The 27558-nt window shown below is 44.1% G+C and overlaps 2 protein-coding genes across 12 annotated transcripts in view; one reads left to right on the top strand and one right to left on the bottom strand.

Annotated features, from left to right (window-relative positions):
- Positions 1-3952, top strand: part of COQ8A (coenzyme Q8A) — a 42975-nt gene extending 39023 nt beyond the window's left edge. For both annotated transcript variants that reach the window (XM_032103271.1, XM_032103272.1), the window contains exons 12-15: positions 667-774; positions 1212-1277; positions 2000-2086; positions 2560-3952. In XM_032103271.1, coding sequence (XP_031959162.1) covers positions 667-774; positions 1212-1277; positions 2000-2086; positions 2560-2853 — 555 coding nt within the window. In that variant the 3' untranslated portion in view covers positions 2854-3952. The remainder of the gene's footprint in view (positions 1-666; positions 775-1211; positions 1278-1999; positions 2087-2559) is intronic.
- A 3018-nt stretch (positions 3953-6970) lies between these two features.
- Positions 6971-27558, bottom strand: part of CDC42BPA (CDC42 binding protein kinase alpha) — a 184279-nt gene continuing 163691 nt past the window's right edge. For 7 of the 10 annotated variants that reach the window (XM_032103260.1, XM_032103263.1, XM_032103264.1 and 4 more), the window contains 5 exons: positions 26444-26567; positions 25010-25127; positions 13871-13988; positions 12979-13136; positions 6971-11811 (listed from right to left, as the gene is read on the bottom strand). In XM_032103260.1, the coding sequence (XP_031959151.1) occupies positions 11680-11811; positions 12979-13136; positions 13871-13988; positions 25010-25127; positions 26444-26567 (650 nt within the window). In that variant the 3' untranslated portion in view covers positions 6971-11679. Of the gene's footprint in view, positions 11812-12978; positions 13137-13870; positions 13989-18750; positions 18937-19189; positions 21037-25009; positions 25128-26443; positions 26568-27558 lie in introns of those variants that run through there. The other 3 variants (XM_032103270.1, XM_032103268.1, XM_032103269.1) reach the window with 3 other exon arrangements.

The raw sequence follows: 27558 nt of genomic DNA, 5'->3' as shown, positions 1-27558 counted from the left end.
TATAAGCAACTGGCCTGGCTGACCCTCTGTCTTCTGACCCAAATGGCAGCGTCCTGTAGCGGGGTCTGGCTTGCATTTGGTGCTCTCCTCCTTCCACCTTGGCTGTGATGTTCCACTCAGCTTTGCAGAAGCTGGAGAGGGGCAGAGTGTGGCTGGCAGTTCTGCTGAACAGGCTCCAGCTTAGTAATTCTCACAGAAAAGTTCTGCTGGAGTATGGAATTCAGCAGGGGGTTCTTCAGGGACTGGTACTCTTGCTTCTCTGTGCCTGTTGGTCCCAAGGTGTGGCTCTGCTGCTCCCCCTTCATGCTGGGTCAGTGCTGAGCCCACAGAAGGGGTACTTGGTGGGTCTGTGTATCATGCAAGATTCCCGTTCTTGCAGCCACCCCATGTGTAGTCAAGGCTGGAAAGTTAAAAGGCAGAACCAAAATGCAGTTGGATGAGCACTGGAGCATCTGTGCCATCTGCTAAGGATGTCCCATGGCAGGTGTGGGCTGGGAGTTGCTGAGAGGTGCTCCTTTACCTCTGCAGGAGTTTGGCAGCATAGAGAGATGGTTCCTGCTGGTGTGGTGATGTGTTCCCTGTTTGCTGATGCCTGCTCTAAGTTACAGGTGTTAGTAGGGCTTGCTGCCCTCCTGACTTGTTTCTTGTCTCTCCTTGTTCTGGAAGATCTGTCACAACATCCTGGTGCTGTGTCTGCGGGAGCTGTTTGAGTTCCGGTACATGCAGACTGACCCCAACTGGTCAAACTTCTTCTATGACCCTCAGCTGCACAAGGTAAGCCCAAGCAGCCACTGTTCTGCCTATACAAACATTGGTGTTCACCAGATTTTCATTATTCCCCACTCCCAGAGTTTAATGAGCCCTTACTGAGGTTCTCTCAGATTCCTGTCCTTGAGGCATGGGCAGATAGCACAGGGAAACCTCCCTTTGCCACTTGCCCTCACTAGGGCTCAGCAGGAGAGCAGGGCTGCTGTACCCATGGCCCTGGGTCAGTCATAGCTACTTCCTTAGCCTCAGGGTCTGTGCTGAAGGTGGTCAGTGGGAAAGCTGCAGGTGGCAGACCGGGAATAAAGGAGTGAGGAGCAGTTGGGATGCAGAGAAGAGCTCTGGGAAAGCCAGCTGAGCTTCCTGAAGACATCAGGAGCATTCTTAAGATCACGTTCTACCAGAACGGTTGGCTCTGTAATACAGATGGGTTTGTCCATTCCCAGGTGGCCCTGCTGGACTTCGGAGCAACGCGAGGGTTTGATGAGAAGTTCACAGATGTCTACATAGAGGTGAGGACTTGCACTGTGTCCTAGAGAGCTGCACTTGATTTTCAAATACTCTTAGCTGTTATCACTTTGTACCCAAATACACTTTGGGTGTGGAGGGAAGCAGGGCTGGAGGCAAGAGAGCGATCTCTGTTCCTGTTTCATCCCTTGCCATGGCTGTCTACCCATGTGCTGCAAGCTGCTGCCTCTCTGAGTTGGGATGTTCATAAAAGTGAACTGCAGTGTTGCTTGCTGCTGGGGGGCTTGGGCAGCAGGGTGTTATCAGAGCACCCAGAATTCTGTGGGTTTTACATGAAGGTATGCAGACATTGCTTGTTCCCTGCCTCTTCCAGAGATTTCTAGCTTTTCCACAGACAGATAAATTGATGCGAAGTCAAACATTTGTGATCACCATGTTCTGCACGTGGTAACTGGGCTGCCAGGGCCAGCAGCTGCCACCTAAAGCTGCTCACAGTTGGCTCTGCTGTTTCTTTGGGAGAGGAGCTATTCGTGAAGCTTTTTTGCTGTCCCTTACATTCTCTGGGCCATGTGTTGGAAAGAGCTGTATCTTTTTGCCAGTGGCTCTTAACCTGCCCAGCATGCAGGCCCCTGAAGGGAGGACAGAGGCAAGGAAGTCAGCAGGTGGGTGGTGTTGCCAGGTGCTCCTGTGGCCTGTGCAGCTGTCCTGTGCTCAAAGCATTGTTCACTCATCTCTTGGCTCTCCTGAAAGTATTCCTCCTCCTCAGGTAATCAAGGCAGCTGCTGACATGGACAGAGAGAGAGTGCTGAAGAAGTCCATTGAAATGAAATTCCTCACTGGCTATGAAATCAAGGTATGGAGCAGAAGGGTCTGATTTTGGTGCTGGCCACAGATAAGGTGGTTGCGGGTCTGTGAACTTCCCCAGATTTCTTGATGTGGTAAAAGTGTCAGTCTAAAAGCCCTGTTGATAAGGATGAGGGAGGAGGGTAAAGAAGCTTTTGGCTTTTGTTCTAACTTCCTTTTGGGAGCAGGAGGAGTAATGAGGAGGCCCCAAAACCACTGTCCTTCCTTCTCTCCCCCTGAAAGACCCTGTGGGTGATGACAATTCCTGAAATTTCATGGCTGGGAATATGGTCTTCTGGAAGGCTTAGTTGCTCAAAACTGTATGAACTAAATGTTCCTCAGTCATGCTGGGGGCTGGAGGTTCCCTTGGTCATGGACAGGGCTATTTCTCCTGAGCTGCTGCTGTTAGCACTAGCATTTCTTTTCCTTCCTGGTGCTTGTCATGGTTAGTGATGTTACTTATCCCTCTTTCCTTTTGGGCAGGAAATGGAAGATGCCCACTTAAATGCTGTCCTCATCTTGGGAGAGGCTTTTGCATCTGAGGAGCCTTTTGATTTTGGCAACCAAAGCACCACTGAAAAGATCCATGGTTTAATCCCAATCATGCTGAAGCATCGGCTCATCCCCCCACCAGAGGAGACCTACTCTCTTCATCGGAAGATGGGGGGCTCTTTCCTGATCTGCACCAAACTGAAGGCCAAAATTCCCTGCAAAAACATGTTCCAAGAGGCATATAGCAAATACTGGAGCAGTAGGGGTAAGAAGCCAGAGGAGTAGTAAGAATGAACTTGCCTTGTTCTGAGGGCCCAGTTCAGCTGAGCCTTGCAGAGAGCGTTCTAAGCCTCCCCTGCATTGCTCCCCAGCTCTCCATCCTCTTGAGATGCAGCAGCCCCTTGCTCTGGAAGCCAAGTGGGCATTCCACGAGGACAAAGCTGCTCTTTCCTGCTGTGTCTGTCCCACCTGGACTGCCAGCACAGCCCACAGCTTGCAGGAAACTCTGAGTGCTTCTGTGCTGCTTCAAGGCACCAGCTGGCAACCTTGAATCCATTTCTAACATTGTGATGGTGGCTGCATATTGAGAGCATTTTATAACAAGTAGGGGCAGGAGGACGAGAGCCTTTTAGAATTTAATATTGAAATCTATTTGTAATTCTCCACAAATTGTTTTTTAAAAACCTTCCCTCTTTCAAGCTGAGGTGGAATTCAAGTAGTTTTCATACTGTGAATTTATAGAATGAAATACCAAGGTGTTCCCTACCACAGACACATCCAGCACCTCCCCCATGTTTTTGCAAGTCAAATGGTGGCAGTCTGAGTACCCTCCTGGATTTTACTGACATTGATTTAATGCAAGGGGCGTGTGTGTAAGTAGAAGTTTTATGCTTTCTGCTTGTTTTTGGCTTGCAAGCTAAACATAGGAAGTATTTTAAAAGTCCGAGAATTGAGTGTCAGTCTCTTTTAAACACACACAGATACACACTGTCACAACCCATCTCAGTTCTGGGAGTCAAATATGTAATCAGCAGAGCTATACCTGAGCACAAATAGTGGGATTCTGCACTGTCTGGTAGGTCTCAGCTTTCCTGAGGGCGAGTTAGATAAGCTACAACTCTGACACCGACTGCTTGCTGGACTCCTGACTAAGACCCTCGTCTGTGTGTTTCTCTGTAAGGCAGAACTTGCAGCAAGGCAGACAAACATCTCCTGTCTCTGGTGAGCAGCTCCAGCTCCGGCTGAAATGTCACACAGTTCAAACCAGATGCACAGTTTTAAACTCTTGGAGTCAAGCTAGGAAATTGACTTTTGTAGGTTTTTGTACAAAGCCTGTCCCTGTACGACTTACTGATGTCAATAAAAAAGTGCTTGTGCGGTGGGCCTGCTGCCTGTGGCTGTGTCATCTTCTGGTGTGGGAACAGACACTCCAGTGAGCAGTGTCCTGTTCTGGGGCATAAACAGCAGCTGAGCAGAAGCAGCAGCTCCCAGGTCTCCTCTTGCTGCAGTCATTTGCTCAAGGAATTGCTGCTGCCCTTGCCAGGCCAGCCACCTGTGGCCTGTTGATGCCTCCATCATTGCAGCTGTGGCACTAGTGCTGGCTGTGATGGTGACACATTTACCGGGAGCCAGGACATCAGCCTCAACACTTGACAACACTGTCTTGCCATGAAAATCCCTGGTAACTTACTTGTTTTCTAATCTTCCTTTGTTTCAATTGCTCTGTTAGCAGTCTCCTGAACACAAGTCTTTTTGCCTTTCCTCCACTTGTGAAGAAAGCTGTTGGGAGTTGAGGCTTACCTGGAGCTCATAAGGCAGGTGTCCTTGCCTGGCAAGGGCCAGGTATTTACCAGCAGGTCCTACTCAGTTAACAGAGCCCAGGAAGGCCCAGGTTGTCTGATCTTACACTTCAGCATGTGTGCAATCCTGACAGCTGACACTACCCGAGCGAAAGAACCAGGTAAGTGAATAAATGGTCTCTCTCAGAAGGCACCTCTGAGAAACAGGAAGACAGGGTATAGTATTATCTTTATTCCAAAGCCATAAACATATAAGCCACTTCATTTAAGACTTTGTTGAACAAGATGCAGTGCAGTTTAATTCAAAATGCTGGTCAGCTTATTCTTAACCTTTTGAGAAGAGTTAACCCTGCTGTTCAGTGAAGTAATAGTTTTGCATCAAGCAGTTTATCAGTGTACAAAGAGAAACTCTCCTTGTTTTGAGTTCTGCTAGACACTGTTTAGTTTTTCTCCTTTGGATATAGACCTTGCAGCTGTAAAAACAGCAGAGTTGTTTGAGCTGTTAAATGCTTATGTTAAAGTTTAAAAAGTAAAGAAGCTGACAAGGGAATTAGACTAGGTGAGCTTCAGAGCAGATTTTCTGCAACTGAAGATTCAAGGCCAGCATGCTCAGAGAACTTGCAAAGGCAGCAGAATAAGCTGGAGCACTACAGTTCACTTTTCCAGTAAGCACTCATTCACGTCTTGTGTATACCATGCTGGGGCAAGAGTGCTCAACTCCTAGCAAACATTCCCCTTCCCAAGAGTGTTTAGGAATAACATCCAGCTGAACAGTGGAGTTGTTTTGCATTTGCAAGAGGGTAGCAACTCAGAGAAGCTGAGATGTTGCTTTATTAGGAGAGCTAATTAGAGCTCTCAGTCCCTAATTCTCCTGGCCTTTTGTGTATGCTCTAAAAGCATTAATAATGGCTGTAGCTTTGTCCAGAGAGATTTGTGACAGGAGGAATTGCATGTCAGAGGAACAGCCGTGCAGAAAATGTGAGCTGGAACCTCTGGCTCAGAGAAGTTGTGACAATGTACAGTGAGCAGAACACTTGATCTGTGCCAGCCACTGCATTTGCTTGTACACTTGCCGCTTGAGGATGTGACTCTTTCTGTCCTGCAGGAAGCTTCTATGTTCTAGAAAAATCTCTTGTGAAACCATTTCTTTGCACAGGGCAAGCTGGAGGTTAAAGCTGCCGCCTGGTGACAGTGATTTTCCATTCTAAAGGACCAAGATTCAGGCTACCTCTGGTAGCAGTGGTTTTCCTACCTCCTTTCTTTAGTCAACCTGGCTGCTGCATTAAAACAGAAAATGAATGCTGAGGAGCTGAACAGGAGTGGAACATGCAGTTCAGTTTCTGCTTTTCTAATGCCCAGATCCCTTACACCACAAGGCCCATTTCCCAAGACCTTCACAGCTGTGCAACTGGCCCCCTGGGAAATCCAAAATAAAGCACTGATTGAAAAGTCAGAGCACAGGAACCAGGGTCTGTCCCAGAGCTACAGCAGCTGCCTGAAGGCGATGAACCATGGGGGCTTAAATCCACATGAATTGGAGTGAAGGGCTGAGAAAGTAATCATTTTGAGTGAAGGAGAGGGACAGGAGCAAGACAGACAAAGGCCTTGAAAGAAATGGGAATCATGGTGCCTGTTCCTGGAGGGGAGTGCTGGTAGGCTTTGGTGATGGAAGAATGCCCAGGCTGGCACTGCTGGCAGCGTGGGATGAGTAACAGCACGGTCCTGTATTCCTGCTGCAGGGGGGTGACTGAAGCAGATACCAAAGCAGAACTTACCCAGAATTGCTAAGGTTGGAAAAGACCTCTAAGATTATCAGAACCAACCCTCAGCCCAGCACCACCTTTTTCACCACTAAACCACATCCTTAAGTGCCATATCCACACATCCTTTGAACACTTCCATGGATGGTGACTCTGCCACTTCCCTGTGCAGCCCGTTCCCGTATTTCACATGCCTTCCTGTGAAGAAATTTTCCCTAATAGCTGATCTAAACTTCCCAAGGCACAGTGAGGCCATTTCCAACATTACACCAACAGGGGAATGAATGAAGAGGAAGATGTACCAACACTCTTTAGTACAGGGGAAAATTCCAGGCTGACTTGTGAGGAACTGGTAGATTATAGGAAAGGGTCAGGGCACATGCAAAACTTCACAGGAATTCTGAGATTTACTTAAAAGTGTATGAAGGTCAGTGTGATGTTGGTAGCTCAGAACTAACCAACAATCCAGCCTCTAGCACTAGGACAGCTGAAACGTTTGAAGTGTAACTACAAATGAAGGAGGAACATCAAAAGCACTGACCACAACTCTTTACCTATTTCTTAGGTCAATCACAGCACAGGTGACCTAAGGAAAAGGTCACGAAAACTGTAGTTCAATATAGCAAAGTATCCAGTGCCTTTGTATTTTCAAAAGGATCTGGTCATTTTTCCTGAAAGCTGTTAAAGGGAAATAGATTTTCTCACATATTCCTTCTCACTGTGCACTTGTGCAGATGTGTTAGAACCAGTGTGTTGTATCTTCAAGAGCACCATCAATCCCCTTTCCATTTCCTCCTCAAAGCTTAATGTGGGGAGGTGGGAAAAAAAGACAGAACATCTGCATTTCTAACAGTTCCCTGTTTTATTGCAGTACATCAAAGGAGGTTAATATTAAGTGTGTTACCAACATAAAATATTGGTGGTAAGTCATTTTTACATTGTTGACTGTTCCACCTTAAATATTTCTGTGCAAAAGAATCTACATCATTGTTCTGTAGCAGAGAATCTCTTACAATGTCCCCTACAACATTGAGGGCATTAAACAAAAGAGTGAGAAGAGGCAAAAAGCAGAATCTTTCCCCCACACGCACACTTGTCAGCTTTTATACTCTAAAACAAAAAAGTGATTACATCTATGCCATGCAAAACTGTACAATAATATTACAATGAAAAACCTAAAAAACGTATTTTAAAAATAAATGATATGAAACTGTCATACATAAAAAGGCAGGTATAGCAACACTGGTTTGTTTGTGGATTTCTTCCCTGTAGATGTGACTTTCTTAAATGGAGAATGAAACTAGGTTGTACTGAGCTGTGGCTGGAATGAGAGGAGTTGGAATTCAGACTGGAAAGCCTGCAGCAGAGCGGCTTCTGGGGGTATTTATCTGTATAAAGTGTGAGCACAAAGTGCACAGAAGGGTGCATTTTGTGTTAGTGCAGAAAAGTTGTCCCACTTCCTCCATGGAACGGGCTCGTATTAACAAAAGAACCCACAGCAGGAATTGCTACGTGCCACTTCGATTCTCAGACTAAGGCTCAGGAGCTGTGGGTACTTGCACTGCAGTAAGTTTTACCCTTAATGCATTCATGTAAAATTAAACAGCATTCACAAAATGGAAAAGAAACCCTTTTTCCACCCAAGAGCATGTCTGTCCTATCATTCAGGGTCTGGCCATGCAATACAACACAGGGCCAGAATCTGCTTCTGCATTAATAATCCAACTGTTCTGTTTGGAAAGGCTGACACACACTATGAACCAGTTAGGTGCAGTTGAACTACATTCCTATAAATAAACAATGCTTTTTGGACTTTTTTGGTATGGCAAGACCCTTAACTTCCCTCTGCCATATACCTGAGAATAACACACCTGGGTTGTAACTCATCAGAATCAAATCAAGGAGAGAACATTCCTGACTCAGTTTTGAAACTCACTTAAATGGGCAAAATGCACATTCTTAACAAGCCACAGCAACTAAGGGAGGGGAAAAGAAGCAACTACTTCACCACAGCCTCAGGAATGTTTTTTTGAAACCACCAGCTGTCTTCTACAGGCCAAAGGCAAGAGAGAAGAGAGTACTGTAACGCTGCTTTTGGGTTTATGAAATGTGGGAGGAAGCCACATACTTGTGTGTGCACATGTGCAGGGGAAAACTATTTACCAAACCTATTCCATCCTATAACCTGGAATCCTTAGTAGCTGCCTGAATCTGTTCAGATCCTTGTTGCCATTAGAAGAGAAAAAAAAAAGGCAAAACCTCAACAACCCATCTGTTTAAGCACTGTCAAAAATGCAAACACCTTCAGTCTCAGCCAAAAGGAAAAAAAATCAGCTAGATACACATCCTGTGTACAGAGAACATGTGCCACAGTCAGGAATTCAGTGGGAGATTTTAAGCTCCCAGAACAAAACACAGCCCTCAACCTGTGAAGTTGAAGCAGTGCTACAGTGCAAAGGAGCAAACATCAAACCTCAGGAGACAATTGCCTTGGAGATACCAGTCAAGAGTCTTACAGTTCAAATGACCAAGTTACTTTTCCTAGCCCAATGAGCCTTTAGAAAGCTCAGCTGCAGTATGCATACCAACAAAGAGAGTGTGGTTTCAAATTGAGTCTGTAACCAAATGGTCCCCAAATATATAAAACTATTGAAGTCCTAGGAGAATTTTTCTCTTTTCAAATAAGTGATGTGGCCATTTGCTTTTCAACTGAGAGAACAGTTGCTGTTTCTCTTTTGAACAGACATGTATAAAAATGCACAGGACCAAACTAATGCTTAAATAAATCCTAGCAGAGACTGCTGAGGCTCAGACATTGTAGTGTACAAACAGCGTAGGCCTGTGGAGCTCTCATCCTCTGAGCTTAGTGTTGTAACACAGCTCTGCCTGAAAATGCCAGGGGTTGGTATCAATAGATTGCAGGCACTGGAACCGAGCAAACACAGGGGTTTACTCAATTTAATTGTTTGCTGTGTTGTGGCTCTTTGGGTTCCATTTTCAGATAGAGCTTTAGCACAACTGTGAAAAAAAAAGTCCATGGGAAAAGATCCTGTGACCCTCTCTCAGGGGACTGCCATGCAGGCTGCTCTGTCTTCAATGACTGCTCTTTACATGCCTTCTCTCAACATCAAAATAAGATTATTGTTTAAATACAACATACAGTAAATACAAAACTAGTCTGCAAAGGCTTTGAAAAGTGTGTGGACATGCTTCACCAAAACAAGGGAATTGTGGCGAAAAAGCAGTGGCTATACTTGAAGCGATATGCAGCCTTTAAAAAGAAGCTGATGTGGAATTTCAGTAATGCCAATAGCACCCTGCCTATCTGTCCTTCGGAAATACATAAACTTTTCTGGGAGGAATTACTTTCAGATGCTTTGCTGTTTGCTAAAGCTTTTAATTTCAAATGCCAGGCTTGCAAAGTAGTAGGTTTGAGGTGAAAACAAACAACACAACCAGCTTGCTACTCTGAAATACCCAAAAAGGAGAGAGACAGGCATTCGATATGATGGTTTCTACAATAATTTCTTGAATTCCTGTCCCAAAGTAACATTGAATTAGCTTAAACTTGGATAAGCCTCTTGATTCAGAGTGAAAGAGAAATCTTACCTAGGAGACCCAGCATGATTAAATGGATTAGATGATCTGTGTCTTGTTCCCTATGTCACATTTAGATCATACCTGGAAATTACTGTACATGCTTTGAACTTACCTATAACTTCTATTAGGGAAGACAGAAACTGCAAAACCCCAAACACCTCTGCGTGGGTGAAACTCTACAACTGCTGACTGCAAGAATACAGAATGGTTTTATGAGAGCCATAACAAGTTTCTGAAACCCACAAACCCCAACATTCTAAATACAAAAAGCCCTTGTGTGTTTGAGTATGGTCATAGTATGAAGTCAGCAACAATACTACTGGGAAGAGAGGCTCGTCCCGAATGAAAAGCACATCTGCCTTGCTAACTAAAGAGAAGAGACATCTTCCTCTTACCATACATTGGTGCACCAGTTTTTCACTTTACTCTGTCGACTGGGTGACCACCTCAGCTTTGTATTGATTTTTCCAACTTCAGTGGGTTCTGCTTTCCACTGCAATGCTTCCTGCCCTCCAACCTGCCCTGCTTTTGGAACCAAACAGCAGGTGAACACATAGAAACAACTGCAAATTGCACAAACCCACAGCACAGGTAGGGGGCAGAGGAAAACCAACCTTGCCAGTGCAGCAGTTGTGGGTCACTGGGCATCTTTGACTACCACAGTGTGAACAGTGTGAGGTCAGTCTTCAAGGTTCTTCATTGCTACAGTGAGAGCAAAGCCAGCCAGGGCCAGCTTTGGGCTAAGGGCACTCGTTTGGCTGATGTGTATTAGCAACCAGTATTTGGTAATGACACTAAGAGTTTGCTGCTTAGGGATGGTCAAGGAGATGTGGAAGGCTGCTCCCTTCTGAGTTAAACCTGCTCAAAGGCTGACCCAGGGAAACAGTTTTCCTGCTGAATCCAGCTGCATTGAACTCCCTTGCTGCCTGAAGGACCTCTCCTGTAGCTGCTGCAAGGCTCCAGCTCACAGGTGGCACACACGGAACCAGGGCAGCCGCCGGGCTGACCAGTGCCCGTGGCTGCTGGGACAGGGCCTTGCTGCCAACTGCTGTCATTTTTGAAAAGGATGGGGACTATGAGGAAAGTAGGAATTACAGCTTCAGTTCTGCTACGGCCAGGAGGAGAGAAGTGTTGTGAGAGCACTGCAGGGGCTGTGCCAGCAGTGCAGCGAGCGCTGCGCACACGGAATCTCTGTCCTGCGGGAGGTTTTAGCCAGGCCTCCGAGTCTGTAAATCACCGAGCATGAAAACAGGGACAACACAAATCTTAAATTAAAGGCTCTCTTAAATAAGCATCCATCTTCTGCTGCATACACAATGCTTTTTTTCTTTGAATATATACATACGTATTTTACTCTAACATCTGCGTATTTATTTAAACTCTGTACTGTAGTAAAATATGCATCATTTTAATCAATAAGGATTTGCTGGCGACAATCAGATTGACATTCAAACGTGGTGGCTGAAAGCTTTTATGTGCCTCTGACATACTGATCATTCCCCATGGAGGAGAAGGGGGTCTCTGTGCTACTTTTGTACAGTACAATGAGCTATTGTATGAAAACAAAATCCCTCTGAATTTTCTCTTGTTGATACTGGTCTGGTCTACTTACGCTACCTTTTGGGAAGTGGGAGTGGGATAAATATGTCTTTAAAAATGAAGCAGCTGTAACCACAAATATGAAACCAATACTAATACAAATCTACAGCATCTGATATTTACCAACACCCTAGCTTTGCTCATTTGCTGCTGTCAGATCTGGGGAGGTGAGGCAGTGCCGAACGGTGCTGAAGACAACCAGCTTTTACCTTCCTCTGTACCCCACTCCCAGATCGTTTTCAGACAGGGAATGGGGAGGGTTAGGAGGATGAAGGTGAGAACTGGAGCAAGTGAAGGGGACAGCCATGGGGACAGCAAGCTGATGTGATGCCAAATCTGAATGCTGAAGCAGTTCATGAGTCCCAACTCACGTGGTCAGAGCTCTCCAGGGAGAGGCTCTTGGTCTTGTGAGGAGAAACCGGGCTAGGAGGGCTGCTGAGGTTGGAGCTGTTTGATGCCGTCGAGTGTCTTGGAGAGTCAGAGTCCTGCAGCCCAGAGACACACAAGAACACCAGTAAGTGACAGGATAGCAAGTCTGAGGGTGACTGAGAGTGTCTCAGCAACAGTGGCTGCATTCAATGGCCTCTGTGAATTTTGCTTGTGTCCAAAAATACTGAGGGATCTTTTTTGCGCACAACTTCCAGGGAGACGTGAGATTAAGTGGTCAGGTCACTCTGCTTTCAGCAGGCGTAAGTGATACTGACGTAAGGACACAGCACCAGTGGGATTCTGGCAGTCTGTGTGTTGCCAAGGGCTGCTTGGCCAGCAGAGTGTGTAGCTTCAGGCTGCCTGTGAAGCTGCAACAGCTCCTGCCTTTTCACAGACCATGACTGAGATGCTCTTGCACTAAAATGAGAAATCTTTGTGGCTTCATCACAGCTCCCTCTTCTATGCCAACCCCAGGGTATCAATTCAAAGCATCCTGTTGAGTTATTGCAGTTTGATCTTCCAGAGTACAGCAGGATGCAACTCTGAGCCTGAATTTGGGCCCACAGCTGCCTTCCAGCTTCAACTGGCAGGACATATCCAGTACCACGAAAAGTCTGTGTGATCTCTCATTTTCACACTCTTTGGTAAGAAAATGGGTTGGGGAAGTTTTGCAGGCCAGCTTCAGGTTGAAGCCTCCCATGTGAAACATTCTTGGCTGAAGGGACTGAGTTTAGGACTGGGCAGGATTTCAGTCCTATCATAGTGACAGTCTCGACTGCACAGAATAAAAATCATTAAATCCAGTTCCTGCTCTAAATGAAATTACAATTCTTAAACTACCTTGTTAACTTCTGAGTACAAAACGTCTCCTGTGAAATGGTTGCTAAGATAGCTTATGAATCTTTGCACATAAAGGTCAAAAGGAATATCAGCACTTCAAGCTGTGGTATGTCACTATCAAGCTGTTACTATACTGGGCCAGAATTTGGGGGAGCATCACTACCCACACATCTCCAGGTAAGGAGTGCAGAGAGTTCTTTCTGCATCTTAAATACCAGGACCAGAGCTGACACTTTGACCAAAGTCTTTTGCAGCCTGAAATACAGGAAATCCATCTCTCCACTGTCAACAACTCCCCAGCTTGTAGCCAAACCCATGGCAGGACTGAACTGCCTCATCTGTATCAACACCCTTAAGGCTCCTCCTCTTCTGCTGTCACTCACCTCTCGCTCGTAGTCCCTTGTGGGTGCATCGCTGCCCTGGTCCAGGCCCCCCGAGGACAGGGACCCGTCGGAGGGCGATGCCATGGGCTGGCGCTTTGCTCCGTAGCTCCCTCCTGAGAATTCCCTCCGCAAAGCGCTGCCGTTCTGTGCAGATGATCCTGCAACACCCAAGGAATCGAACTGTTACAGACCCCACTCAACCCACTAGGAACTTGTTTAGGTGTTTCTCTGGCTAGTTCTGCTTTCCTGCAGTGTGTCCCAAAGTCCCGAGCTCATGGCTTGCAGGCTATGTGGGCGTTTATCTTGTCTGCTGCAATTGTTCCTGTGGATTCTCCAGTCCCTCCCTTGGCATGCCAGCATTGGAACACTTTACCCAGCACAGCCACAGCGTTCTCGACAAAGGTGGCAGTCGTACAAGCAGCTGTGGGGGCTGCATAATTCCAGTGGCCTCTTTTCAATGCAATGCCACTCTTCCATTCCAGCAGCCAGCTCCCTATTGCTTTATCTTCACACTGGCAGCAAGAGAGGCATCAAGAGCTACACACAGCTCGGCGACAAAATTAATAACCATGGAGCTTATGAACAACTTGTCACTGATTTAAAATACTTGAGCAGGACCAAAGCAGCCCCAGGGCTAAGAATGCAATTTGAATTCTAACACCAATTTAAAAAACTTGACAAATTACAAATGTGGGACTCTCAAAAGCACTACCTGCTTATTCCCGTGCTCCTTTGAAAGCAGGATAAAATACTCTGCTGACCCTCGGCAGCAATGCAGTCAGCCATCACTCTGGAAAATCCTTATCCAGCATGGACAGAAGCAGCTGCAGGCAGCCCTTTCCCTGAAAGACTTGTGCACAGCCCCCAAAGCAACACAGCTCTGTTTGCTTACGTGCTGCTAACCCGCTGCTCGCGCTCATGGATCGTCCTGGCTCCGTGCGGGACTTTGTGATCGATGGGATGCTGACGGAGCCACTGAACACCGTCCGGCTCTCCTGGGGCCGAAGGTTCTGAAATGCACACACACACGACACGTTCACTTATCCACTGCTGGCTCAACCTTGCATTCTGTGGAGCGAGGCCCCGAAACACATTAAAGCCCCGACCTTACCAGAGCCGAGTATCTGGGCAGCAAGTCAGCAAAAATTGCAAAATAATATTCTGCAGTTTAGTGCAGAGACTGGCAGCACACGCAACGCGGCAGTGAAGTGCTGAATTACATGGACATGTGCAGGCAACTGAAAGAATACATCTAGTAATTCCAGAATTTCCCTGAAAGGATGGTTTGCAAGCCTAATTAAGCTGCTGTAGATATACTCAAGTTACACTGCCTTCTTTCTGAACACAAGCTTCCAAGGATCTCATTAAAATTTCTCTTTGATGCCATCATTTGTGCCATGATTGTGTAAGTGGTTACAATAACCAGGTTAATCCCTAAGGCTTGCAGAGTTATGAACAGATAGTGGATCAATCTGTATAGCAATTACTTATGAAATTCCAAAGGTGTTAACAGCATCCCTCCAAACCTACACCAGCTGAGCCAAAGTGAGAAGCAGCCTCCTGTTTCCAGCCTGCACAAGGAGGAGGACCAGAGCACATGCCACTGTTTTTCTACGTATTTTGATTATTGCTCCCATTTTGAATCCTGAGAGTTCCAGTGGGATTTTCCAAATTAATCACTTACTGGACTGAAGTGGTCCTTTACTGAGGAGATAAACCACAATTTCCCTACTTGGATATGGCAGTTCCTCAAACATAACTTGTCTTTGAAAGAAGGGGAAAGAGTACTTTGAAGTGAGTTCTGGGAGATTTTATTTCTGCTTCTGTTAACCTACAGCTGACCTTAGGGGAGAAGACTTCTCAGATTATTTAGCCCCTCTCTCTGTATATGAGCTGGCTTCCTAGCCCAGAGGGACTTGCCCATGTGTGTCATTTCAGCTCTGGCTAAATATGAGACCTCGTCCTGCTCATCAATAGAGCAAGATTTGCACTATTAAGTCAATACCATTAACTGGAATTAGGTTCAGGGAACCTTCATAGATGCACAATGTGAAAGAACTGCAGAGAGCTCTATGAATTACTTCCTTTACTCTTTACAGACCCCCCCTCTGCAATAACTGTTTGTTTCCTCCTGTTTATATGTAATTATTTCCCCATCCTCACTCTGAGATGAAGTAGCCACATGTAAAACAATAGTTGCAATTGCAGTGCTTCTTTAAACGAGGGTGTTATGAAAAGTTCAGACCAGAACAAAGATTCCACCCCCACGAGGATATTCTCAGAGGCCCTCGGTACTACCCATGCCTCTATCTGTATTTTAAAATGGGTAATTAAATTGAGGCTTTGTAAGGAACAGATTTTACACAGGTCAGACTTTGTCAGGTAGATTTTACCAACCTGCTGCCAAATCCAGTCTTGCAATGATCCTTAGGATCATTGCTCTGACAGACTCCTTTGATCTTACAGTCTACCCTTGGCTTTTCATTCTCCCAGGGTGCCAGAAATGGCTGATTTTTAACGTGCAGCAAATAAGAATTAAAATCTCTCCTCTGTTCCCAGATGTCTCACAAACACCAGCAAAAGAGAATCAGACCTTACCAATGAAAAGCCCTTTTTCATTCTCCCTTCTTCCACTGCTGCACTATGAGGATTTATACCTAAAGGCTTAAAAAAGTCTCTTAAATTATTTGTGGGATTATACTGCTGTCTCTTGCTTAGCTTCCCCCCTTTTTTTTTTTTGTTTCTAAATGTGAATAACCGACCTACTTTGTAGTACAAAATACTGAGTTCCTGCTTCCTCACCATGCAATAAAGTGAGATGCAGAGTTTGAGCATCCTGGCTGTACCTAAACTATGGAGGCTCACTCCCCATACGATACACAAAGGAACTGAGGGGCTGAGGGATAAGTTACTGCTGTGTCTTGAGAAAGAAAGGAAAGCCAAGTGCAGCACCACGTGTGCACTGGGGTTAGTACACTGGGGTTGCAAGGCTGGTATAAACCTACAGTGGATCATTCTGCAAAGAGAACAATTATGTTTAATGATAAGGTGATTAACCTCCTTCATAGTGACTGAGCAGACAACATACAGACATCAGGGGAAGGAGGGAATGGGTGGGTGCACAAAAAAAGATTCATTTGTTTTAGCAGTGTGTTCTAGAGATGATTATTTTTCATTATCTCAGTTTGCAACGTCCATGTAATTCCTCGTAGAAAGTCTCTCCACAAAGCAAATCTTTCATTGTTCTTTGTTCTAAAAATAAAACAAGCACATGCCAGAGATGCTGGCATTTTGGACCTAAACTCCTGGAAGTGGTGTGCACATGATGCAGGAAGGGGATTCAAAGGAAAATAAACGGTGGTTATTAGCAGTAGTTATGAAGCAGCACAATGCAGCAGGTTAAAAACACAAAAAACCAAAAGGAAACCTGAGCTCGCTTTACTTAGAGAGACAAAAACCCCTCATTTCAAGCAACAATTGAAATCCTAGCAGGAAAATTCATCCCCACTGCTGAACCAAATGGAGAAAGGTGAGAGAAGAGGTGGGGGGGGAATGAGCAGCAGACAAGCTGCTGCTGAGCAAAGTGAATCACTGTGAAATGGGGTGAGAGGCCCAGAATAGTTCGGTGCCTCCCATTCCAGCGGGAGAGTGGAGCTGTGGGTTACGTAGGTGCAATCGCTGCCAGTGTTACAGAGCCTCTGCTCCCGCTCCAGCTGCCCCCTGGGCACCTTCTCTGGCACTGGGATGAGGGACAGGGTCTGACTGGACAGGTACAGCACCCACAGGAACTGCTCTGCCTCTGTTCCTCTGTCCATTGCGCTGCTTGTTCTTGTTTCGGGGTTTGTTTTAAAGTAGTGCTCTGTTCATCACACTATAAACCTCAGCATTTAACTCTTCCATGAAATAATACAACAGACTCTAAAAGCCTACTTTAACAGGTCATTTTTCAACTTCCCTATGGATTCCATGCTGTCCTGGTTCCAATATCCAATCCTACCTGGGACCATGGCACTCTTCTTACACTAAAATCTCCAAACACAAAGGGAGGATGGACAGACATGAAACCAAACTCACAGCCTGGCTTTCCTTACAGCTTCCAGCACCTCTACCCTCAAGCCAAAAAGGAGACAAACACTTTTCTTCATACAAGACTAAGCCTCTAGTGCTCTGAGAAGCTAACAGGGGCAGGATCTCGACCCTCCAGGTTGCCCACTTCACTTTTCTTCCTCTAATTTAGGCTAGGAGGCTGCAACATTAGGGTGAAGGATGCTCCTAAAGAAAAAAATTGGAAGTTATAGTCTGAAACACCAGGGGTCATTCCTTACTGATCCCAGGGAGACTACTCACATGAGAAAGGGAGGGTAGAGGGAGGGTCACAGACCGGTGATACATTGCTGCATATTAAACACAGACAATTTTATAGTACAGTTGGATTAAAACAACCCTGTAAAAACCAGAACTCAAATACAGCTTCAGTGACCCTATAATGACCCTCTAGGAGAGAAACAGCTTTCAATTCAACTTAACAGTTTTGGGGTTTTTTTTTGCATTTCAGCAGAGCATTCCTCTTGTGTTTAATGGCTGTGACAACCGGGACCTCACAGCAGTGACACATAACCATGCACATAACCAGTCAAAGCTCAGCTGTGCAAATTGGTTTTGGAGCCATATGGAGTAGCTCTATTTTCCTCCTGCATTTTTAAATCCTGTCTAGTGTTGGATGCAGGTATGTTTCCAAAACCTTCCCAGCGACAGGGATCCAGCATGGCAGCCCAGAGGCACTCAAAGCAGCCTGGCAGTGAAGGTTTGCCATAAGGGGTGTCCAAGGGCCACAGAAACCAAGAGCAATGCTCCCATGAGAGCAATGGGCACGGCCTGGACCCACACAAACTCTGAGCAAACAACAGCATCACACACATCTACCTACAGGTTATTCCTGATTATCTGTGAGCCTGTCGCAGGCAGAACTGCAGGCCCCAGCATGGCACACAGCTGAGATGCACAGCAGGTACCTGTGTGCCTGCTTCACTTTGGTTTGTGTTTCTGTAGGACACAGCACCCCCAGGCAGGCAGACCTGGATGCACAATGCAAGAAAAAAAGGAAAGACTACTTCTATCTCTCCAATTTACAATGCAACTGGAAGGATGCCTACAGAACAGTATCCTGCCTCAGCCTCTGCCTGTAACTATCAGGGTTAAGAGGATCTACATCACCAAGCTGCCACCATCTTTCATTTTTAGCTTGTTTCTAACATATTCTAACTTCACTTATTTACTTCAACCTAGAAACTACCCGAGGCACTACGCGTGTCTCTCCTTCTGTGTATAGTACTGTGCACAAATTCTCTCATTCCACATGAATTCATCATAAACAGCTTGAAAGTGTGGTCCAGCAAAGATCCAGAACCTCTTCCTAATTCAACCTGGTATGCAGTACTCTGACTGCTGGAGGATGAACACTGTGGAAGAGAGAACTTATCATTCAAAATTCCCACAGCCTTCCTGATGATTAAAAATGTTATTTTCATAGCAAAACGTTCAACTCAGTCATTATAAACTTTTCTTTTTTCTTAGGCCATGAAGTGTCTGTTTCTTGGCATGTCAGAGCTGTGGGAAGACCCCAGCTGATAGGAGAAAGTAAATTGTCTGGGACAAAAGAAAGTGGAGGGGTGAAGGAACAGCTTACAAGGGGTTTTCTCCCACGTTAATAGCCAGGCAAAAGGAAAACCACACAGTGTTAGTAGAGTGAACACCTGACTCAGCCGTTCATACCCTCAGAGTGATAAAGTCTGGAGTACCGAGGACAGAGCGTGGAGGCGGGGAAAATGCAGGGTTTATGGAATCGTGAGAGAGGAATTTTTCAGCTGAATTAACAGTCATGTGGTAGATGTGCTCAAAGTTGCTCGGAGAGGAGATCAGACGGGAGTGATGATGAGGGAATTGATAAGGGGAACGCTGCTATCAAAGACAACAGAGAGAGAAAGCAATGAAGGATGGTTGTACAGGTTACATCCGCACCAGCAGTTCCACAAGCGCAGTCAAACACAGAGCAGGGACAGCAGACAGCAAACCCTGCAGGCTGTCAGCACACAGGGTCTGACACTGCCACCCCCAGTCCTCTGAGCACCTTCCTGACACAGACTCTGACGGGCCTGCTGCCCTTGCTGTTGCTAAAATATTAGAAACAAATAAAACTTTTAACTCATTGGGAATAGATTCTAATATTTATTATTTTTTGATATTTCAAAGAGCACCACAGTTGTAAAAGGTGCTTTACAGACAGTTGAGAAGCATCAGTTCCCTGCCTTGAGGAGCTTACAATCTAAAATAGACATAACACAAACAAAGGAAGGTGAACACAGGTGAGGTGGTGTGGGGAGAAGAAAAGATGAGCATACACAGCAGTTAGAGATCGTTAAGAGATTTCCTTCTGTTATTCATGCATTTTAGAGATTCCATTAAAATTATCACCCGTACAACAAACACAGAGTATTTCCAACAGGAGGGAACGGTCTTTCGACAGGGTGAGGACAACAGGCTGTGTGGGAAGGTGAAGGGGTTAGTGCCAGACAGGTGACTAAGGCCCATGTCCTGCTCCACACTGGCTTAATCCTGACAGTGTCGAGGGGACCTGGCACTGCCATCCCTGTGCCACAGAAGATTAGGCCCTCCCTCAGCACACAAAATGTGAAAGCACTGGGAAATTCCAATGTTTTTAACAGGTCAACTGAGCAGCGCGCTCCCAAAGTGTGATGTGAAGAAGGAGAGGGGAGAAATAACCCTGCAAATTAAACAGGAACAGTTTCTCATTCATCTCTACAGAATGGGCTGACACAAGTGCTCTTAAAATTTGAAGTCATCTACATCCAGATTTAATGGAAGAGTGTTTCAAGGCTCCATCTCCCTCCCTGTGCCATCTGTACATGCTCAGCCAGCCTGCACTGGGCTGGTTTCCTATGGACACCAGCAAATCAGAACACCTTTTCTCCTTTCTAACTTCAAAGTTCCTCTTCCCTCGTCCAACTGATTTCATCTCCTTAAAACAGATATTTCTGAGTAACATTAGAAATGTTAGGACTTAAAATATAAAATATGGTAAAAATATAGCTTACCCCTCCACTAAACCTAAGGCACTACTTTTTGTATGTGGAACGTATTAAAGTCTGGAAGAACATTAAGTCACATCCCAATACATATTATATCAAACATTATTGTTACTGTTTTCTTCATTTCAGCTGGTAAAATCCAACTTTTTTTTTAAAACACATGGTTATTATGAGGCTTTGCCTGTTAACCAAAACATCAATTACCACATTATGGCATGTAAGACATAATATACATTAAATTGTTCTTAGTAACTTTAGCAGCATCTAAATATCAGTACAAGAAGCCACCATTCCAAAAAGGCCCAGGACAGCAGACTTTGCCGAGTTATCTGCTCACAACAGAGAACGTGGCAGCAAAGCCAGCTACGTTCCTAAAAGCCAATAAGGGAGATATGGCAGTGTCTAAAACCACAAGCTAAAAAGCAGAGGGTAGGCCAGCTGCAGATCATGAAAATATTTAGCCAGCATTCATGAATGTGAGAAAGCCACGATATGGCAACATTTTAAAAATGATACTCCATGGCACTTTCTCCATGGACTCCACCATTAGATGCATGCATGGGGTTCCCATTTTCTTTAAAGAATACCAAATATAGATAAGTATTCATTTATTCTAAAAGTTTCTCAATTGAAACAAGCAAAGCTTCACACATCATCTAGAATGGAAGTAGAATGGCTCATGTATAATGAGGTCAAACTGAAGCATAATGTTCAAATATAATGGCAGTCAAGACCAGCTTTTGTATATAAAAATACTCAGGCATGCAGAATATGAAAGCAAAATCAATCCTGTACATCTGATGTACACAGAGAGGTGGTCTGTGCTGCAGTAAGTGCAGTTCCAGATTTCAGATCTTCACTACAAAGGAGCATCCACGATAAAGTGGCTTCAAGGGACAAGAGGGCAGAAGGGAGGCCAGACTGTACGGCCAGGTTAATTGGTGACAGGCTGCTAGGGAAGAAAAACATGTAAACAAATAAGTTTGGGGATACACTAACAGGAACGATTCTAAATTGTACAAAACAAGACAATGACCCAGATCCACAGCAATAAAACACAAATATGTACTGATTACTGCTCTGCTAACAGGAAACAACAGCTTCTGGTTTCTGACGTGTTGTAGCCCACCAACTTGTGTCCCAAAGCCAGAACGGGAGTGCTCACCATGAAGAAAAGAAGGATGCAAATTTACAGTTGCCTGAAACCCCCTAAATCTGATCTCTAAGCCTTAGGCATGGTTCTGCCCAAACACCAGGGCTCTACTGAAGTCAAGGGTGTCTGTTCACAGAGAGAACAATGTGGGATTAGGCCAATAGACTGCAACTTTCCATAAACACATCAGAGTGTCTGGTGCATACCAGGAAAACTGGGAAACACTGGAAAACAACACACAGAGAAAGCATCTTTCCCCCTCGTGTGGCTGCACCAGCAAGGGCAAACACACAGGCAGATATGTTGTACACAAGCAGGCACCTGATATAACACACCAAATAGAGCAAAAGAGTTTAAAACACTCCCTTTATTGTGGTTACAACACAAATTGAACTCTCTAAAGCTGCTCTTTTAGAAGACATCATTAAAACAGAGGTGGGCAGAGAGCAGGCAGGTTCTGCATCCACCAGGCCAGGGCTTAGGGCAGCACAAGTGCAGGTCCTCTCCTGCCAACAGACACAGCCCAGCCCACCCAGCAAGGGCAATCACTACCACTTCTGACTCTGCCTCTCTCAATTCTTGGCATTTCCCCTGAAAAAGGCAGTGGAGCTGCAGAGAAGAGTTTTGTTCAGATTCACATTGCATCTATGAAGTGAATATGTGTGTATTAATGAATAAATATAAATACATCCATATACATAAAACTGTCATTTGCTTCATAAAGTTCACCCATGTGTGCTAGGTAAAAGCTGGGCTGAGCTGGCTATTTAGCTTGTGACAATCTCATTCAACACAGAGATTAAAATATCTCTTCTCTACTAAAACCTACTTATCCTAAGGACCCTTTTGCCCACACAGCACTATACTGACTCCAGTGAAAGCTCATGGTGGTGAAAAATTTCTATTGGTAGATCCAGCCAAATTTGAAGGTGCTCAAATAAACCAGAAGAAACTGTAAATAAAAAGACCCACTCCACTCTTTCATGCACTTTCTGCATTCCAGTATCCCATAAAAAAAGTAGCTGTACCACCTAAAATAGATGGATGAAGAGAATTTGAGCTGACATTAACCTTGCACTGCTTGCTACCCCCAGCCACAGCCCTCTTTAAATGCAAAAATGTGTTTTACCATTCACTTCCACAAACAAGAACAGGCATTCCAAAAGTAAAGTGCTGCAATCTTTCCCATAGTTGGTTAAAAATAAATACCTTCTCTTATGAACCATGCTAATCTATTAAAAAAATACAAAGAAGATGTCCCAGCTGCAAAATCAGGACACATGCTAAGCAGCACAGAAATCCCCCAGCTTTTCACCTTTTTGGAATAAGGTAAGAAACTGGTGAAGTAATTCCATGTTCTGGAAGAGGAACCACCATACACATGAACTGTACACAGGGTTGGATGATTATTCTTTACCTTGTGCACTGATTCTCCAGGAAACATTCTCTGTTTCTATGACCTCTTCTGATACTAATTTTCTTTCCAATAAAACATTAGACTCAATACATAACCCCAAATGCCCACACAACTCTTTTTCTTCTATTTTTGTGCCTGATAAACAAAGTTCTTAGTCTGGAATGGATTAAATGAAAACTCAGTCCAGGCAAATACCTTACAGGAAGCTGCTGGAAAAGAAAAAGGTGCCTGGACTGAAGTAGCTCTTGACAGAACATTTATTTCCTGATTTCAAGTTACATTTTCAAATTCACACACTTTCAAGTCCCGTGCTTGATGCAATTTTGTACCAATTAAGTTAGGAATACAAATACAACATGACATTGCAAGGAACTGATGGAAAAATACACAACAAATTTGCTTTGTCTGCAGTGACATCTCCCAGCATTAAGACTGACACTCACTTGCAAAAAGGAGGTTTAAGTAATGAATAACTTTTGAAAAAGAAGCTGCAGCAGTGGAACAAGTGCAGTAATCAATTATATATCGTACACATTTTCTAATTCTTCTCATCACTTTTAAGTGTTGAAAGTGAATAATGAATTTTTTTCAAAACTCCCTATTGACTGGTAATAGCACAGTACCAGTCCTAACTTAAAACAGGACCTTTGAGCTAATACAAGGCAAGTGCAATAAGAATGGATTCCAAGCTGAAAGCCATTGAGAGATGACACTGCTGAGGAAATGATGCAGAAAATCCCCTCCTATAGATAGAATCATTCCTTGTTTTACACTTGTCAGATGTGGGGCTTGATTAAGAGTCCTTGCAGCTTTTGATTGCTACGAACTTTCAACTACTGACGGTGTGACACAGGACGACTTCTGCTCTACCTATAGAGGTAGGAGATTATTTTCTCTGCTTGAGAAGAGCCACAAATATTTTAAAGAACTTACCAGAAATGGAGAAATGAAGGAAGGTTCTGATCTACAACCTGCCCTGAAGCAAATGATCATTCTTTGTCTAACATTAGACACATGCAGTCTTGTATGCAGGTAAGATAAACACTACCTGCCAACATCTCTTGGATTTGTCATGTGTTTTCTAGACACAGCTCCTTCATTATGTGTTCATTTATAAAAATACACACATACAGTACTGTTTTTTTCTCATTACACTGAATATATTTGTTATTGAGAGCCTTCTCAGAGTGTGCCTAATATGAGCTTTAAAATAAATCAAAGGGCAGACCTTACAGTCAAGTGTAACATGAAAGTACCATTTGCTGCAAAAGTGAGGTAAAATGAGTATCCAAAGACCAGAGATTATGCTCCTAAACTCCCAAACTAGTGCAACTGCATGGTGCACTTTATTTTTCCAGTCTTACTGTTGTTTCCTCTGCACTTTTCAGCATCAGAAAATCCCAATTTCAGCATCTACTTCCTACTTTATGCACAAACTCCAAGTAGAAATGATGATCATTTTAGACAGCAGTTCTGTGCTAATGCCTGAGTCTTATGCTGGAACAAATTTCATCTGTTTTTATCATAACATCTCATCTTTCTTACAGTGCTAATTAGCATCTTCTGAATCACATCTGTGTCACTGTGGACGTGTTTAGAAAACCATACAGAACACATAAACACACAAAAGATGCTCAAGGTAGCTTGAAGCAAGCAGTCTGGTACTTCCTTATGAGCAAAGTATTAATTAGTCTTACGCTCATCATAGATTTCAGTAACTTCCAAATGAATATATTTTCTACATGAGGTTTTATGGAAATGAACATGTGCTATTACCTGTTTCCTTTTTCCGTTTTTCAACTTAAAAGGTCACATTTTATGCAAGAAGTTCTGTTTCACTGAGACTACTTAATTCGGAGAGAACAGGAAAAATAGCACATTTGGCATGGAAAGAAATTCAGGCAACACACATTATTGCATTGCTACAGGAAAACAGGCTGTAAAGAGATAGGCTAAGTTGGTGCTAAAGATGGGAGGAGAAAAAAAGGAACTGAACTACAGTTCACGGAGAAAGGAATTTCTCTTTCCATACCCACAAAGAGCACAGGCTCAAATCAACAAAATTTTGCCCCTTCATATGGGTCATAAAAATTATCATCAACACTGTGAGGCCAACCTGTCTTAAAACTCCAGAGGCAGTAGGCACTCCTCCTCCTCCTCCACTCAATGCCTGTCAACCTCCTTGTTTAAATGTTATTACATACAGCAGATCATGTTTAGCTCCATTTCCCTTGATACACTGTTCCTGATATGAAATACATCACTGGTCATACATTAAAACCATGCTTGTTTTTCTCTCACTTATTTGCAGCCTCTGCAGCAGTCAGTCACTCTCACATGTCCTGTTGTACTTACCATTGGGAGGTCTTTGAGAATCTGTATGCCATCTCCTGGACCCATATGTGCTATGTGGTTAAAATTAGTTGGGTTAGAAATTAACTTATTTCTCATTTCGGGATCGCGTAGCATCTCCCTGGAAGAGAAGATACTTTGTTTAGGGATTTCCTTTGACGTGAGGATGGGCATTTATAAAACACGTACAGCTTTGATTATCAGCTATTTTAAAATGGAAATTAGCCAGTCTTTTCCAACCTAAACAATTCCATGATTCTATGACTATTTAACATGTTAACAGTGACAAACCCCTGCTGTCAGTACTGGTGTGAAGAAGCTTCCAGCTTGAAGAGAGGGCAAGGGGCCAGGATAAAAGAATGCTGTTTACAGACTAACAGCCCATGTCCAGTAGTTACCAACATTCAGAGAATGAGCTGATAAAAAGCTCTGTAAGATGAGTAAAAGCCAAACTTACTTGTGATATATTACAAAGTGGAGATGAAAATGAGGTATAAAATATGAAAATAGAATTAGAATAATACTGCAGTACCTTTCTCAGTCTGTGGTCAGAATTAAAAGCTCTTCAAAATGGCAAGGATGCATTTCAGAACTCAGAATAAATAAAATTTTAAAGAGACCAAACGTCATTCAACTCAGAAAAGGCAAGGACAAGAAACGGAATTTTATCTCCACTGCATACAGATGTTACTTTCCTTAGAGTGAAAAAGAAAGACAAGCTGGGAGCCAACCAATGGTGCAAGATGTTGGAAATTAGAAAAGCCAAGTACTCAGTTCTTGCAGTGTGGCTTAGCACAGTAGCAGGACACTTCCAGTGAGTGAGAGCAAATGGTCAGTAACATCCTCTGCAAGTAGCACAGACCTGTTTTTGTTGCCATTTAGGAAAGTACTTGTAACCTGCTAAACACTCCTATTAGGAATACACCCTGAAGTTCTATGCCCCCTGAAGAGGTGAGCTTTGTGAGCTTTACAGAAACTTTATGTAGTTAAATCTACAAATCAAAGATGCAGATGTCCTGGAATACTGCTGAGAGTAAAACCTCCTTCAGAAAGAAAGCAAAGCCAGAGTCTGAGAGTAATTAATCCATATGCATAGTTAGCAGTGTAATCTTCTTTTGCAAAGTGTTTATTAGAGATCTTTATATATACACAGTGTATGTGCACACCTATGCACCTGCATACAGTATGTGGAGACATGCATTCCAAATTACAGCCGTTTCACATAATTAATCTGAACTAATTGTGCATCCAGTGCATATCCACAGTCCAACTGGCATTAACACAAATTAAACACTGAGGATTTATAGGGTAGAGAAGAGAAGGAATGCCCAAATGGGCATTCCAGGAAGCCACACATGAAGCACAACCCTGGCATCAGTCAGTGTCCTTCAGGGCCTACAGGCATGGACAGAAGACAAGTACAGGTGGAATACCGACCTCCTCTGCTGCATCCTCTCCTCCTCGGGCACGCGGAAGGAATAGCGCCGCTTGTTGTTGATGTTCCGAACCATCTGCTTCCGGCTGTTGTCCGACGTCTCAGGCACCACCAGCTCATCTCCCTCTGAAACCAGCACAAATATGGTGATGCAGCGGGGCAGTTCGTTACATATTCATGGCATATGAGCTTCAACACATTTCCCACCTCTGCTCCTGCTAGTGTTGGACACCACCCCTTTCCTGTCAAACCTGAACAGATGTTCTTTTATGGGTTTATGGGTTTTCTTGGCCACTACTCTGTTATGTAGCAACGGATTAAACCCTTCGTCACACACAAGCTGCCACACCTGTGCTCTCAAAACACCACTGATGCATTCTTTGAAATAAATATTTAGGTGAGCAGGAAGGGAATCTCAGTCTTGTCTCAAAATTCCCTTGGCAGTTCTCACTGAAAATCACTAGAACAGTCTTGTTCTGCCAGCTGTCTGGAAACGCCATGCAAGATTCTCTTTCATTCACTCCCTGCTCCAAAGAGACTACTGCTTTTGAAATGTTGGAACACTGATGCATTTTGGTGCAACTATGGGAAAAGAGAAGATTTTTTCCACACGTGTACATCTGGCCAAGGCATCTTTAATAGAGACATGAAAAGGAAAACACTGATAATGATACAACAGCTGTGTGACTTGGAATGAACATTGCAACTGCTCTGACTTGTTTTATATATATGGAGACTAAAGTGACACTTAAAAAGCTACTGCTCACTGACAGAACAGTTTTTGTACAGAACACAAACCTCTTCTTTCCTTAAGATCAACTCTAATGTTCTGTCTTTATTAGACTTGAAAATTCTCTAGACATACTTCCAGCATGTTCCTCCTCTCTACCACTGCCGTTCCTTTCATACTAATTTGCTGGCAATTTAAATAAGCACTGAAACACTGCCAACAGCAGTATATTTTTCTAGAGTGTTTATTTCCACTGTTTTCAGAAAGTTGTTAACAAAAATTTATAGCTTTTCATTGTTCAAACAGAGCATGTCCCCTCTCCACCGAAGAGGTTAAACAAAAGTTTAGGGAAATTCCGCAGGAGCATGCTTATGAAATGGGCTCTAA

This window comes from Corvus moneduloides, chromosome 3 (genome assembly GCF_009650955.1).
Source record: "Corvus moneduloides isolate bCorMon1 chromosome 3, bCorMon1.pri, whole genome shotgun sequence".
In the NCBI taxonomy this organism is placed as follows: Eukaryota; Metazoa; Chordata; class Aves; order Passeriformes; family Corvidae; genus Corvus; species Corvus moneduloides.
This window is presented reverse-complemented; position numbering and strand designations above follow the sequence as displayed.